Source organism: Pseudophryne corroboree, unplaced genomic scaffold (assembly GCF_028390025.1).
Source record: "Pseudophryne corroboree isolate aPseCor3 unplaced genomic scaffold, aPseCor3.hap2 scaffold_950, whole genome shotgun sequence".
Taxonomy (NCBI): domain Eukaryota; kingdom Metazoa; phylum Chordata; class Amphibia; order Anura; family Myobatrachidae; genus Pseudophryne; species Pseudophryne corroboree.
In genome coordinates this window covers 25,948-42,504 of record NW_026970530.1, presented here as the reverse complement: position 1 = coordinate 42,504, position 16,557 = coordinate 25,948, and the positions used below count along the sequence as shown (strand labels likewise).

The window sequence follows — 16,557 nt, the reverse complement described above, 5'->3', positions numbered from 1 at the left end:
TCCCCCATGAGCGGCGCCTGTCTGGTAGCCTCGCTGCGCAGGAGGCCGGCTAGCCCGGTCCCCTGTATGCGGCGCTGGATCCATGGTGCCTCGCCGCAGTGTCCGGCGGGGAGCCGGGCTGCGGCACACCCCCTCGCCGCCCAGCAGCCCGGGACGTCCGTCCCGGCGGCTGCGGCTGGCCACCCGTGCTGGGCTGAGGCGCCGGGAGCAGAGCTCCTGACCCCCAGCGGCGGCTCTCACAGAGAGCACTGCAGCGGGAGCCGAGCTCCCAGCCGCAGCGCTCACCCTTCTCCCCGGCGCGCACAGCCCGGTGCGCCCGGGGCTTCACCGACCGCTGCCGGGAGCGGAGCTCCCGGACTCCGGCGGTCAGCGGCTGCCTTCTCTCCCCCGGCGCGCACACACTGCTGAGCGCGCCGGGGGGCTGTCCTCCCTGCCGTGGTCTCCGGAGAGGTCCGGGACCACGGCACATCTTAAAATACAATTTAAACATTTAATACAACACGGCGCCTAGCGCCCCATACATTTTCAAATCTGGCGCCAAGCGCCCATTGTCTGTAAAAGTGGCGCCGGGCACTAGGGGTTAACCCCTTCAGTGCTGCAGGCGGCCATTTCCCTCGTGGCTGGGGTCCCTCTGGCCACACTCCTCCCCCCCCCATTCAAGCGGGTCAACCAGGGACCCATGTCCTAACGATTTGGGTCCTGGTCCCGCAGTCCGTTGGGGTGAAGGGGACGCTACCTGGGGGGTGTAGGCTCTGGCCTAGACAGTTCATCCATAGTGTAGTGGGCCTCTCTTTGTGGGTGCACAATGTTCAAATAGTCCACCTGAAGTCCAAGTTCAAGGCTCCACCACAAAAGTCTGTCAAATTTCCCCAAGTTAGGTTGCAGCCATCTAACAGGTAGGTGGTAAGTCACCACGGTGGGGGGCCGGTTACAAACAAGTGCCACCCAAGGTGTCCCAATTGTGGCATACCCCACCTCCCACCATAGCAGTTTTCTGCGCAAACAGGCCACAAGGTGCTCCTGACCATATGGCTCTTTCTGGCTCGGTACTGCTCCCAGTCCGTGCAGTGGCGCAATAGTTCGTAACACACAGTCCTGGTCAAGAATGTGCGCCGTCAGCACTGGAGCGGGTACCCGAGCCTCCTTCAATGACTGGAATGCCAACTCGCAAGCAGGTGCAAAGTCCACTGACTTGGGAATGCCCTTCCTAGCCATCTCTGTCAAGGGGTTCACTACAGGACTAAAGTCAATGACAACATGTCCGTAGGGCCTTACAGGTTCTAAGGTCAGTACCGGTCTGGGTGATGTGGGTCGGGGACAGCCTCTGGTTGCCTCCACCCCCTCTGGGTTGGGCCTACCCCTGTCTCCTTCCACATGGTGCCCCAGGCACTGCACCTTCGTCATACCTATCTAGCAACTGTCTGCCCTAACTGTCAGACCTGCCCTCCAATCCTCTTCTGTCGACCTATGACTCGGGAAATCTACCCTGTCACCTAGGCCTACTCTTCCCTCCTCATCCGCTACCTGTGCCACAGTGATGGCGGCCAGACCACCAGCCTCTGGATCCTGTGTGGCATCCAATACAGGGAGGCTGCGTGTCTTCCCCGATCTACTGTGCACAGGCAGGGGTCCTACTATGTCCACAGCAACTTGCTGCAAGGGTTCTCCTATGGGCAGAGGCCCAGAGACAACACAACCGCTGGAGTGCCCCGGCTGCCAACGCATGGCACCAGCCTTACAGTTGGTCTGGGCGTCATCCGACATTCCAGACCAGGGTAAGCTCTGTGTCTGGCACTTCAGGGTACGGTCTGTCTCCGGGTTACTGTCCAAAGGGGTTTCACTGGCAACCGACACCGGTTGCGCAGGAAAGTTCCCTGAGGGGACCAGTTGGACACATTCCCTATCTGGTCTATCCCCTCCCACTTTCCGGGCTACCCTGTACCTTAACCCTTGCCGCCAGGTCAACCTCCCCGCCCCAACCCTGTCAAGGCCGCTGCCAGAGTGGCGCCTCATGCCTTTCGGGGATGGGTCAGAGAGTTGAGCCTCCCTAAACTCCTGCCTGTGGCCCTCAATCTCTCCTAAATTGGGACACTCTACAGGGGGATCTAGGTGGGGACTACTAGGGTCAGTCTGGTAGGGGTCAGTCATGGAAAAGTCAGTGTGGTTTCTCATACTCACCGCCGGAGTTGGCAAACCATTTGGGTCAGGAGCATCATTGGGCACCCCCACAGGATCAAACGAGCTGGAACCGACATCCTCTGCGTTGCTAGGGGACGTGGGCATACCAGAGGCAAAAGGCATGCGGGGTCGATGTGCTGATCTAGCCGCTGTAATCTTTTCCTCTGGGCTGGTTGATGCTGTGGTTGGCTGTGCTGGCAGTTGTCTAGCAGCTGTAGTATTTTCCTCTGGGCTGGGCTGTGCTGGAGTAGCTGATGTCAACGGTGGGTTTGGAACTTGACTCCGGGGAATGGCACCAACAAACGTAGTGACGATCCCACCACCCAGATCATTTCCTAGGACCACATCAGTTGGGAGACCATCCATGACGGCAACTTCTCGCAACTCTGGTCCAGCTCCCCAGTCCAGGTAGACTCTTGCCATGGGAACCGCTTTTTCTGTTCCTTCTGCCAGGGTGACCGTGGCAGTGCGACCCTGCAATACTGCAGCAGGATCTATAAGGTGGGGGCTCACCACAGTTATTGAGGCCTTCTCCCTGCATGGGTCCAACGTGGACTGGCTGCAGGTGCCTCCACATGTTGTGTAGGGGCTGTTTGGCCATGCAGGTGACTCCGCAGAGTGCACCTGTCTCTCGCCACACTCCATCGGACTGACTGGATGGGGAACAGTCTCTGTAGGCCCATCTCCTCTCGACAAACAAGCGATCCGGGCTCCAGCACTCGGATTTGGGGCACGAGTCTGGGGTGCTTGGGATGCAGGACAGTTCATCCTCAGATGTCCGATTTTCCCACAGCCGTAGCACTTCTTCTCCAGTCGTGGCACCGATGATCTCTGATCAGTTGCAGGGACGCTGCGGTGCGGTTGCTGGCTAAGAGCACCCGGGTTGGAAGATGCTTGTCTTTGGGGGTGATGAGCTGAAGAGGGGGGTCCCCTTGGTGGTACAGTCTGTTGGAGCTGGCTGCTGGCGGGGCGCTTCTGCCCCCGTGGCCGAATTGCCACATACTTGTCTGCTAACTGGGCAGCCATCTTTAAGCTGGGTGGCTCCCGATCTAGCACCCACTCCTTCACTTCTTGGGCGCACCTGCGGTAGAACTGCTCCCTGCAGATCAGGTCGATCAGTGCGTCCCATGTAGTGGCTTCCGAATCCTTCACCCACTTCACCACGTACTGCCACAGCTGGGTGGCGAAATGCTCATGGGTGCTGCTAGGATTCTTGGGCAAGTCTCTGAACTTCTTCCTGTAAGACTCTGGAGTGATGAAGAATCGCTGGAGGAGGGCCTTCGCGACTTCGTCGTAGTTCCCACAGTCCTCCGTCGCCACTCCTCGATAGGCCTCCAAGGCCTCTCCATGCAGAGTGGGCACAAGGTGTCTCACCCACTCCGACTTGGGTAGATCGTGTAGTTTGCAAGTCCTTTCAAAAACTTGTAAATGTCCATCAATGTCCCCATCACTGTCTGCAAACTTGGCAAACTGAACTCGTCCTGAACTGTGCACAACAGCTGACAACGGATCCCGGGGTACCACGGCCTGTGGTGCCCGCTCATCACGCCACATCTGGATGATGATCAAGCGCTCTTGCTCCGTTGCCCTTTCCCCCAATTCCGCTAGCCGATCTGCTAGGGTATCCGGGCCGCCCCCCTTGGGACGTTGGGATCCTGGCCCTGCTAGGGATTGCTGGGAAACATTGCTGCTGTGAGAGAGGGCGGGGCTTGTGGTTCTCACCGGTTCTGTACGAAGGTCCACTGGTGGGCCGTCCTCTGCGATGCTGATGCCGTCAGTGCTTTCCACCTCCGCCCGATGAAACTCCTCCCAGCTCCTGAGCGCCGCCTGCATGACGCTCCTGGACGCGTTGGAAGGGATATCCACACCCTTCCCCTGGCATACGATCTCCAGATCCTCCTTGGACATTCCGCTGAATTCCGCCATCTTGTGCGTTCTCCTGCGCTGCAGTTACTCCTCTCCTGAGTAACTCGGCTTCTCCAATCGGGTGATGAAAAGCCGCCTGGGATTATCCCACCACTATGCCACCAATTTATGTGACAGGACGGTACCGTACGGAAGCACTCGCCGCTTGCCGCGTCCCGTCGACTGCGCACAGAATGGAAGGTCAAGCCGCACGAGGCCTGACCATATAGGGGATTCCGCTTACCGTCAGTAACCGCCTGCTACTGACTCCACCCACTGCGCTGTGGGTGGGTTCTCGCTGCCACCACCAAACTCCTAAACTGTCGTGGCGTTTGGAACCACGGTTCTGCTCTGTATGTGCCGACGCACTGCCTTACCACACCTGTGTGGTGTTGACGAATCCCCACTAGCCACTTGCTAGGCCTCTACCGGTAGCTGGCGGAAGGCGGAGCTTGGAGACGTCAGGTGCTTCCCTGGACAGCCAGAGAACGCGGCTAGGTTTGGCCTAACCCTGTAGGTCACAAGATGAAGCAGTCTTCTTGAGGCAAAGATGTTTATTGCTCAAATAACCTTTAAAAAGGCTCCTCCCTATTGCTAGGGGCAACAGCATACAATCAGATGTTTTCAGCAGAAGAAGATGTTACAATACACTCCTATGGGCCAACTGCCCTTCTTTTATCCCTCTCCAAGACCCCTTACCACAGGGGGTAAGCCCGCCCTGTGGTGCACAACCAATCAATGTTTACCCATGAGCTGTGCATGCTTTGGTCTCATGCACAGCTTTACATTGTTCCCTATGGACAGTGGGGAATGGTCGGTCTCCTTTGACTCTCCCACCTTGGAGAATCAGGATACTCCCCGGTGCCGTCCAGTCTGGCTGGGGGGAAGTTTTCCCTCCTAAATCTGACTTCCGGAAACCTGCCCGGGACCCCTCTCACTGCCTGCAGCCTGGATTTGGGCTCCAGAGCTCGGCAGCCTGGCTCCCCGGTCCAGGTTTCTTGGCACTACGGGTGATCTCCATGGAGCTCCAAGAAACCACTCAGCCTGTTTCCTAGCTGAGCTGCTTCTCTTTCTCCCTGTGCCCCTTGGAAATGTGAGGCTGGATGGGAAAGCATTCTGTTTTTGGGGAAAAGGTCTGGGAGAATCCATCAGCCTGCACAGCTATGGATTCCCCCCTCCTGGGACACACAACCAAGTAAGTGCAATTTACCTTTAAATACATCACATTTAAATCACCCTGTACATGTTATACATTTAAATACACTCTGAGCCTGCACAGGCTCCACGTACCTAGGCACTGCAGTGCCTTACAACACACTGTCTGGTTTGTGGAATACTGTGTACTAGCCCTGCAGCCTGGCTGCTAGGGCTCTCTGCGTGCTGGAGGTATGGGGCTGGCTTCCCCCACCCTCCAGCCTGTCTGCCTGCCACTGGGGTCCAGGGAGCTGGCTCTCCCTGTCCCCCCAGTGTGGCACTACTTTTGTGGCCCCGCCGCACGCAGCGGTGCACCCCCCTGTACTGAAGCCCGGCGGCCCGGGACACTTGTCCCGGCCGCCGTGACTCTGGCTCTGTTGTAGCGCTGAGGCGCCGGGAGCGTAGCTCCCGGACCCCAGCGCTCATCAGCCTGCTCAGCAGCCTAATTGCACCCACGCCGCTAGGGAGCCGGCTAGCCCGGTCCCCCATGAGCGGCGCCTGTCTGGTAGCCTCGCTGCGCAGGGAGCCGGCTAGCCCGGTCCCCTGTATGCGGCGCTGGATCCATGGTGCCTCGCCGCAGTGTCCGGCGGGGAGGCGGGCTGTGGCACACCCCCCTCGCCGCCCAGCAGCCCGGGACGTCCGTCCCGGCGGCTGCGGCTGGCCACCCGTGCTGGGCTGAGGCGCCGGGAGCAGAGCTCCCGGCCCCCAGCGGCGGCTCTCACAGAGAGCACTGAAGCGGGAGCCGAGCTCCCAGCCGCAGCGCTCACCCTTCTCCCCGGCGCGCACACCCCAGTGCGCCCAGGGCTTCACCGACCGCTGCCGGGAGCGGAGCTCCCGGACTCCGCCGGTCAGCGGCTGCCTTCTCTCCCCCGGCGCGCACACACTGCTGAGCGCGCAGGGGGGCTGTCCTCCCTGCCGTGGTCTCCGGAGAGGTCTGGGACCACGGCACATCTTAAAATACAATTTAAACATTTAATACAACACGGCGCCTAGCGCCCCATACATTTTCAAATCTGGCGCCAAGCGCCCATTGTCTGTAAAAATGGCGTCGGGCACTAGGGGTTAACCCCTTCAGTGCTGCAGGCGGCCATTTCCCTCGTGGCTGGGGTCCCTCCGGCCACAATATCTTTTTATATCTCTTTCCTGTTTTATACAGTTCAAATACCTTTTTACTGCATATCCTTTGACAATTCTTTTGCTTTCCCCATGACTCAGAATCCAGACACGTCAGTGCAGCACTGGATGAAAGATGCAAGGGTTTTTCAGGAGTCCAGAAGCACACTGACCTTTTATATGAACACACTGATAACAAGCAAACAGATCACAGGTGAGGATGGTTACCTTTAGTAGCCATTCAAACCCGTTTGTGTCAACTTGGTTGCATGTTATCAGGCCAAAAATTTTTGTAAACTTTTGATCAGGGTCATTTGGGTAGTTTCTGTTGTCATTACGATTTAAAAAGAGTAAACACAGTTGTTTGACAATAAATGGCTTCACCCAACCACTAACCATGGGTGAAAGAAAAGTTTGTGAGTTATCATTCATATTCTCTGACAAATGGCCAGAAAATCACTAATTCTGCTAGGGTATGTAAACTTATGAGCACAACTGTATATAAGCTAAATTGCTGTGAGCTTTAGACCAGGTAGCAGCATACCTAAAGTGCAACACTAATGTGATAGCTGTTTTTATGGTAATTATTTTGAGCAGTAGAGTAGGACTTGCAGTATAGTGGGGTCTCTTGTTGGGGGCTGCAGGCTTAAATGCATTGGTCAATACGTGAACTAAATCTCCACTGTTTATTATTGTTAGTGGTTATAGTGAGTGCAGAGGCCCAGTGACATAGATATAATATACTAATCCACAGCACTCACCGTTCCTAGATTTGGGGTGCAACACAGTATGTGACCACATTGTTTAAATAAAATCCCTGGGGCTCTGCACTCACTATATTAACTAACAATAATAAACAGTGGAGATTTAGTTCACGTATTGACCAATGCATTTAAACCTGCAGCCCCCCCCCCCCCCCCCCCAGATTACCTGCATTGTATCTATTAACACCCAATTAAAATCCAATGGTTTTTTATTACTTTATTCAGCTCTCTATACACTTAACTTTGTGTTTAATATTTCAACAATTTAGTTTACATACTTTACTGTACTTAATAAAGGTTATATATTATTTATTAGTGCGCCGAACAGGACAGCACTTTCTCTTCTTTGGTGTTTTAATGATTCATTATTGCAAAGCCCATGTCACCTCTAGTAATCCCACATGAGCGTCCATGTCACCTCTAGTAATCCCACATGAGCGTCCATGTCACCTCTAGTAATCCCCCATGAGCATCCGTGTCACCTCTAGTAATCCCACATGAGCGTCCATGTCACCTCTAGTAATCCCACATGAGTGTCTGATGTCACCTCTAGTAATCTCACATGAGCGTCCACGTCACCTCTAGTAATCCCACATGAGCGTCCATGTCACCTCTAGTAATCCCACATGAGCGTCCATGTCACCTCTAGTAATCCCACATGAACGTCCCTGTCACCTCTAGTAATCCCACGTGAGCGTCCATGTAACCTCTAGTAATCCCACGTGAGCGTCCGTGTCACCTCTAGTAATTCCACATGAGCGTCCGTGTCACCTCTCGTAATCCCACATGAGCATCAGTGTCACCTCTAGTAATCCCACATGAGCGTCCATGTCACCTCTAATAATCCCACATGAGTGTCTGTGTCACCTCTAGTAATCCCACATGAGCGTCCATGTCACCTCTAGTAATCCCATATGAGCGTCCGTGTCACCTCTAGTAATCCCACATGAGCATCCGTGTCACCTCTAGTAATCCCACATGAGCGTCCGAGTCACCTCTTGTAATCCCACATGAGCGCTATGTCACCTCTAGTAATCCCACATGAGCGTCCGTGTCACCTCTAGTAATCCCACATGATCGTCCGTGTCACCTCTAATAATCCCCCATGAGCGCCAATGTCACCTCTAGTAATCCCATATGAGCACCCTTGTCACCTCTAGTAATTCCACATGAGCGCCCATGTCACCTCTAGTAATCCCACATGAATGTCCGTGTTACCTCTAGTTATCCCACATGAGCGTTCAGTGTTGATCAAGCTCCAGTCTAAACATCCTAGCTTTTTTGTTTTTTTAATAAACATAAAAGCAATGATTACAGGTAAAAAAAAAATGTCAGTTATAGAATTATATATTGTATCCTGTAACACCCTGTGTCTTGTCTGCTCATTTTATATATTAATGTATTTTATTTCCAGCAGATGGACACACAAGCAGGAATATCTCAGAAGGACATCTATTGTTATCCCCGGATTGTGACATAAAAGATGACAGTAGACAGGATTCTCCAGCATTTAACCCCATTACCCCAATTATATATCCAGCTCTATCAACTGATCCCCCTGATCCTGGGAAATGTTCTCCTGATCACTCTGATATTGGTGCATCTGTTACAGCTTTGAGAGTAGATACAGTGTTTCCCTGGTCTATAGATACCAAATGTTTTACACAGAACACAAACCTTATTACTCATCAGCCAGCTAAGGCAGGTGAGAGGCCATTTCCATATTCTGAGTGTGAGAAATGTTTTACATATAAATCAAATCTTGTTACACATATGAGAAGTCACACAGGTGAGAAGCCGCATTCCTGTTCTGAGTGTGGGAAATGTTTTACACAGAAATCATCTCTTGTTACACATCAGAGAAGTCACACAGGTGAGAGGCCGTATTCCTGTTCTGAGTGTGGGAAATGTTTTGCATCGAAATCAAATCTTATTAAACATCAGAGAAGTCACACAGGTGAGAAACCGTATTCCTGTTCTGAGTGTAGGAAATGTTTTGCACAGAAATCAGCTCTTGTTACACATCAGAAAAGTCACACAGGTGAGAAGCCGTATTCCTGTTCTGAGTGTGGAAAATGTTTTGCATCGAAATCATATCTTGTTACACATCAGAGTAGTCACACAGATGAGAAGCCATATTCCTGTTCTGAGTGTGGGAAATGTTTCACAAAGAAATCAGCCCTTGTTACACATCAGAGAAGTCACACAGGTGAGAGGCCATATTCCTGTTCTGAGTGTGGGAAATGTTTTACACAGAAATCAGATCTTGTTACACATAAGAGAAGTCACACAGGTGAGAAGCCGTATTCCTGCTCTGAGTGTGGGAAATGTTTTGCATCGAAATCAAATCTTATTAAACATCAGAGAAGTCACACAGGTGAGAAACCGTATTCCTGTTCTGAGTGTAGGAAATGTTTTTTATCTAAATCATATCTTGTTAAACATCAGAGAAGTCACACAGGTGAGAAACCGTATTCCTGTTCTGAGTGTAGGAAATGTTTTGCACGGAAATCAGGTCTTGTTATACATCAGAGAAGTCACACAGGTGAGAAGCCGTATTCCTGTTCTGAGTGTGGGAAATGTTTTTTATCTAAATCAAATCTTGTTAAACATCAGAGAAGTCACACAGGTGAGAAGCCATATTCCTGTTCTGAGTGTGGGAAATGTTTTACACAGAAATCATCTCTTGTTACACATCAGAGAAGTCACACAGGTGAGAGGCCGTATTCCTGTTCTGAGTGTGGGAAATGTTTTAGACAGAAATCAGATCTTGTTACACATCAGAGGAGTCACACAGGTGAGAAGCCATTTTCATGCTGTGAGAGAAATAAATCCGCTCTTGTTGAACATATTAGACATTACCCAAGTACGGAACCATTTAAATCTTCTGGAGTATAATTATCACTGCCATGCAATGTTCCTCAAGGGTCAATCCTATCTCCTATGCTTTATGCAATATACAGTCTGGTCCATATATATTGGGACATCGACACAATTCTCATATTTTGGGCTCTATACACCACCACAATGGATTTGAAATGAAACAAACAAGATGTGCTTTAAATGCAGACTTTCCGCTTTAATTTGAGAGTATTTACATCTAAATCAAGTGAACGGTGTAGGAATTAAAAACGGTTTTTATATGTGCCTCCCACTTTTTAAGGGACCAAAAGTAATGGTACAGACTAAACAATCCTAAATCAAACTTTTACTTTTTAATACTTTGTTGCAAATCCTTTTGTCAGTTACAGCCTGAAGTCTGGAACGCATAGACATCACCAGATGCTGGGTTTCATCCCTGGTGATGCTCTGCCAGGCCTCTACTGCAAATGTCTTCAGTTCCTACTTGTTCTTGGGGCATTTTCCCTTCAGTTTTGTCTTCATCAAGTGAAATGCATGCTCAATCGGATTCAGGTCAGGTGATTGAATTGGCCATTGCATAACATTCCACTTATTTTCCTTAAAAAATACTTTGGTTGCTTTTGCAGTATGCTTCGGGTCATTGTCCATCTGCACTGTGAAGCGCCTTCCAATGAGTTCTGAAGCATTTGACTGAATATGAGCAGATAATATTGCCCGAAACACTTCAGAATTCATCCTGCTGCTTTTGTCAGCAGTCACATTATCAATAAATACAAGGGAACCAGTTCCATTGGCATCCATACATGCCCACGCAATGACACTACCGCCACCATGCTTCACTGATGAGGTGGTATGTTTTGGATCATGAGCAGTTCCTTTCCTTCTCCAAACTCTTCTCTTCCCATCACTCTGGTACAAGTTGATCTTTGTCTCATCTGTCCATAGGATGTTGTTCCAGAACTGTAAAGGCTTTTTTAGATGTTGTTTGCAAACTCTAATCTGGTCTTCCTGTTTTTGTGGCTCACCAATGGTTTACATCTTGTGGTGAACCTTCTATATTCACTCTTGTGAAGTCTTCTCTTGATTGTTGACTTTGACACATATAGACCTATCTTCTGGAGAGTGCTCTTGATCTGGGCAACTGTTGTGATGGTGTTTTTCTTCACCAGGGAAATAATTCTTCTGTCATCCACCACAGTTTTCCGTGGTCTTCCGGATCCCTTTGGTGTTGCTGAGCTCTCCGGTGTGTTCTTTCTTAAGAATGTTCCAAACAGTTAATTTGGCCACACCTAATGTTTTTGCTATCTCTAAAATGGGTTTGTTTTGATTGTTTAGCCTAATGATGGCTTGCTTCACTGATAGTGGCAGCTCTTTGGATTAGATTAGAAATGCAAATGTCACAGCTGGAATCTACTCCTGACCTTTTACCTGCTTAATTGATGATGAAATAATGAGGGAATAGCCCACTCCTGTCCTTGAAATAGCTTTTGAGTCGATTGTCCCATTACTTTTGGTCCCTTAAAAAGTGGGAGGCACATATAGAAACCGTTGTAATTCCTACACCGTTCACCTGATTTGGATGTAAATACCCTCAAATTAAAGCGGAAAGTCTGCAGTTAAAGCACATCTTGTTTGTTTCATTTCAAATCCATTGTGGTGGTGTATAGAGCACAAAATATGAGCATTGTGTTAATGTCCCAATATTTATGGACCTGACTGTACATGCTACCACTGGGTGATATAATCAGACCTCATGGCCTGGTCTACCACTGCTATGCAGATGACCTGCTTTTTGCTCCATGTACTGAGAACCTAATACCAATCCTAAATGGTTGTCTAGCTGAGCTCCAGGGGTGGATGATGCCAGTTGGCTGTGATTCAGTCTTTGTGAAACATAATAGAAGCTCACCAGCAAAGGACAAGACTACAGCTTTACCAACCATCTGGATTTATGCTTTGGTGTTTGGTTTGAACATGTGCTGAATCTTTGTGTTGTCCTGGTATGTGGCTGACACAGACATCAGGTATCTGCCACATACAAATACTCATTCTTCCATCTGTGGACCATAGCCAGAATCAAGCACTTGATTCCCTCAGATGTTCGTAGACTACTGCAATGCCATCTACCTGGGTCACCCAGCAAAAGAATTACAGAGCTTGCAGCTAGTACAGAATGCAGCAGCCAAGCTGTTACCTAACCAGCCCGTTCCTGCCACATAACACCCATTCTCTACTCCCTTCACTGGCTGCCTGTAAGATGACAAATCTATTTTATAATTGGCTAACTGACCTTCCCAGCCCACATTACATGGTCCAAGGTACTAGAAGCAGCTTCTGCCTCCTTACTGCCCTGCTTGCTTGCTTCTACAGATGAAGGACTGTTACCAGCAGTACCAATAATCTCCTGTAATTTATTTAAGGGTCAAACTTTTAGTTTTGCAGCCCTGACCATGGAACTCACTGCCTTGCATAGTCCAAGAGGCCTCCACACTAGAGACCTTCACAAGCAGACTGATGACTGTTACGTTTTTCATTAATGTATTTACAGATGGGTCCTCCGTTATCTTGACTGTTTCTGCACCTAGACGGAGGTTTAGTCACACCTAGGCAATAGCATAGGTTCCTGAGTTTAATCATGGACAGGCGCGATGAGGCATGACTGGATATTCAGCATGCAATACACATCTCCACCACTGGGTGGCTAATGCTTCACTAATCCAGTACTTTAGTTTGAATAGCAGCAGATTGATCTTCTGTACAAGCTCTGGCAAATGGTCAGTGACAACTGTAATGTTAATATACAGTCCTGTACTGCATAGTGTACACACAGATGGTGACCAATGGTCAGACGGACAGAGTAAAAAAGAAAAAATAGTTTATTCAGATGCAAACTAACATGTTAAAACACTTGTGTAAGCAGACGCAACTAATGTGTGAACACTTGTGTATGCAGACGCACCTAATGTGTGAAAGGAATAATGTAGCAAATTGACTTTACAGTATGTAAAGTGCACAAAATGAGCATCCGAGTCCCCTAATGGCATAAACAAACACCAATGGGAAGGAATCGCTCTTTGCAGTACTTTTACACATGAACTTGAGAATCTTCCATGCAGTGTTGTGGGCTAGCGATGAAGGCTCTCATCTGCCACGCTGAGAGTCCCGGGTTCGATTCCCAAAATGTCAGGTTATTTTTGTGTTCCCGTGACATCAACTTTATTATTATTTTTTTTCTGTGTAATCCATTGTAAAACATTCAAAGGAAGGGTGCACACAGGTTTCACACAAATCGGGGTAAATCTGCAGGAGTGACTCATTCGCTATCTAAAATACACAGCGGTAATGACCACCTATAGACATACCAGTAAATATAAATTAGTGTATTCTGACGCAACTAACTGTTCGAGCAACAGTACTGTAGATCGTCGGCGTTAGAGAATCTGTGTTGTACATTATAAGCTGTTCGTTCTAATTAGTACTCTAATAGAAAAAACTGTACAGAGATACTAAGGACAGTGATTTGGCATCCAGGAACTTAGGGATGAGCTTTTATTTCTCTCCATTATACTTAATACTACGGGATTTGGACGCTCACATATCCCAAACATCAATAGACCATACTGTACCTGTAACACGTTAGTTTGCATCTGTATATGCTGTACTATTTGCACCTGTACTGTATATACTGTTATAGACTGTATGACATACTGTAGCGTAATGAGACGCACCAGTAAAGTAGTTCTTACGCTGTAGTTCAGTATTGTATGTTAATGGAGACCACACGCTTGCGCATTGGTGATTTAAAAAAGCGACATCTGGTGGATGATCTTAGGTATTACACTCAAAGGTAACGCCAAACGCTCTGTGTGCCTTCCTACGACTAGGCGCGCCTCCTTGCGCCCAGGTACGCTGCGTATGCCTGATCGCGACTAACGCCTCAGCCAGCCAAGATAACGGAGGACCCGTCTGTATATTTAGTTCCTAAATAATACATCCCAAATGCTTAGGTCTTTTTTCTGCTGTTTATTTTGTATCTTGTGCTTTGTGTAAATGTGAATGTGTAATACCAGTTTGCACAATCTGTATTGCTGCACGACAATATGGCGGCCATTGGAACGTGTTTTCACTTCTAGTTTGCCTAACTTGTTGCAGACACTCATCTTGATCAGGAGTGTCGAGTGTTTTCTGATACAAGATCCTGTCCATATATACCCTGTACATTACCATGTGCATTAGAGTCACCCGGGTTCCATCTGCGGTGGTTTGTTGTATGTTACATCTATATGGTGCGGATACTCCCCTGTATGATTTCATAATAAAAGCTTTTGTCTGCATCTAATTATTGCATTAAAGCTTTTATTTTTTATTCTGTTTTATATTCCCGTCTGAGTAATTACGCCATAATGTCTAATCTCGGAGTGGACCCCAGAAGATGTAAAGAAACCGTGTAAGTTTACCATCATTCTGTTTCGTGTAAGCATACAGGTTAGTGATGGCACGGTGGTCACTGACCGTCACATTCAGGTGGTATAATGGAAGTGGGAATGTCTGGGCTTATTCTAGTCTACTGCAGAAATAAAAAACTCAGCCTTTATCCTGCTTAAAAAAATTACAAAGCACATAAATCAAGCTTGGTAGGACAAGACAGTGTCCACATTAATGGTGGCACATCATATGGGCCCTCATTCCGAGTTGTTCGCTCGTAATTTTTTTTTTGCAACGGAGCGATTAGTCGCTAATGCGCATGCGCAATGTTCGCAGTGCATCTGCGCCAAGTAAATTTGCTAATAAGTTTGGTATTTTACTCACGGCTTTATGAAGAAATTTCTTCGTTCTGGTGATCGGAGTGTGATTGACAGGAAGTGGGTGTTTCTGGGCGGAAACTGGACGTTTTATGGGTGTGTGCGAAAAAACGCTTGCTTTTCTGGGAAAAACGCGGGAGTGTCTGAAGAAACGGGGGAGTGTCTGGGTGAACGCTGGGTGTGTTTGTGATGTCAAACCAGGAACGAAACTGACTGAACTGATCGCAGTGTAGGAGTAAGTCTCGAGCTACTCAGAAACTGCAAAGAAATTTCTATACGCAAATCTGCTAATCTTGCGTTCGCAATTCTGCTAAGCTAAAATACACTCCCAGAGGGTGGCGGCTTAGCGTGTGCAAAGCTGCTAAAAGCAGCTAGCGAGCGAACAACTCGGAATGAGGGCCATAGGCTGAAGACCCATGCTTCTGGTATATATGGCATAACTCACTCTTTGCCCACAAAAACCTTCCTTTCACCATTCACAATGTCCACCATTGCCCCTTAAGAAGGGACACAACTTTCCTTTGCTTGTTCCACCTCCTATCTACAGGGCCCAGGACCACCTTCATGTTTGTCAAGGGGCGCTTGGACCCCGAAACGTCGGATCACTTGTGTGTGAAATACACTTGAATCTCAAACAGACTTGGAGTGCCGCCTGCTTTGTTGTTTACTATATATATATATATATATATATATATATATATATATCTTTAGGATTGTTGAAGTATCTTCAATTTGTGATTTTGCTAAAATATGATAAAACCACAGGATATCTGCTTTTGGGAACTAATGTTTATTGGAATTTTGTGTGCTAAATCATATACACCCAGAATTGGGGATTAATCCCTGTTAGACAATTATATATAATCTGTGTGTTTCTCATTGAACTGAATTTTATGCATTATTGGGGATCAATCCCTGTTATATTATCATACTCAGCTATTGTACTTACATCACTGCCTGATTTCTTTTGCTCTCATTAGTATAACAATCAGCACAAATGTTGCTTAATGCTCTGTTCTTGTACCAACAATAATTCAGACATTTATGATATGCTCAAAATAATGTGTATGAGTATCCGCACACTGGAATTGACTGCACAGATTGGAGATTTAGCCACCTACGGTCAAACCGCACTGAGTATGCCCAATCTCGTCTGATCTTGGAAGCCATACACTGCAGGGCCTGGTCAGTACCCGGTTGCGAGACCACCAGGGAATACTAGGTACCGTAGGTATTTTATTCTCCAGTCATTTGTGTCCTTCCGATTTTCTGTGCAGATCCAGGTATTTAATTTCTACTTTCCTTTTCAATTGTGCTAGTCTGACAGGCTACAGCTGAACCCAACGGAGTTACCCTATTCCCAATTAAAAAAATTATCAATTAAGGAAATCTCTAGACCACTAAGGGAATAAAGATAAATTCGCTCATCTAAATCCTATCGCTCGAAATTGTAGCAATTATGCTTTGAAAAATTATTCATCTATATTTGCCTTCTCCCTCTCTTTTTAAGTATATCTCATAAAAGTTAAGTATTCATTTTCTCATATTTCATCATCTTATTAATTAATTTTTTCATAAGTGTGCCCTGGAAAAGATATATAGCTGCCTTTGTCTTTTTTCTCTTATAAAAGACCACACCCCTTATTATAGGATACTAGACATCGCCTTCCAACCTTTATCTGACCCTTCCTATCATGCAACGGCGAATCCCTTAGTCCTGGAACTGTTTAAACTATTGA

The 16,557-nt window shown here is 48.1% G+C and overlaps 1 protein-coding gene and 1 pseudogene across 4 annotated transcripts in view; both read left to right on the top strand.

Moving 5' to 3' along the window:
- LOC135048372 (zinc finger protein ZFP2-like) overlaps nucleotides 1–10,599 on the top strand; it is a 45,826-nt gene extending 35,227 nt beyond the window's left edge. For 3 of the 4 annotated variants that reach the window (XM_063955524.1, XM_063955526.1, XM_063955523.1), the window contains one exon: nucleotides 8,569–10,599. In XM_063955524.1, the coding sequence (XP_063811594.1) occupies nucleotides 8,569–10,052 (1,484 nt within the window). In that variant the 3' untranslated portion in view covers nucleotides 10,053–10,599. The remainder of the gene's footprint in view (nucleotides 1–8,568) is intronic. The other variant, XM_063955525.1, reaches the window with a different exon arrangement.
- A 5,334-nt stretch (nucleotides 10,600–15,933) lies between these two features.
- On the top strand, nucleotides 15,934–16,052 carry LOC135048375 (5S ribosomal RNA; annotated as a pseudogene).
- The last annotated feature ends 505 nt before the right edge of the window (nucleotides 16,053–16,557 follow it).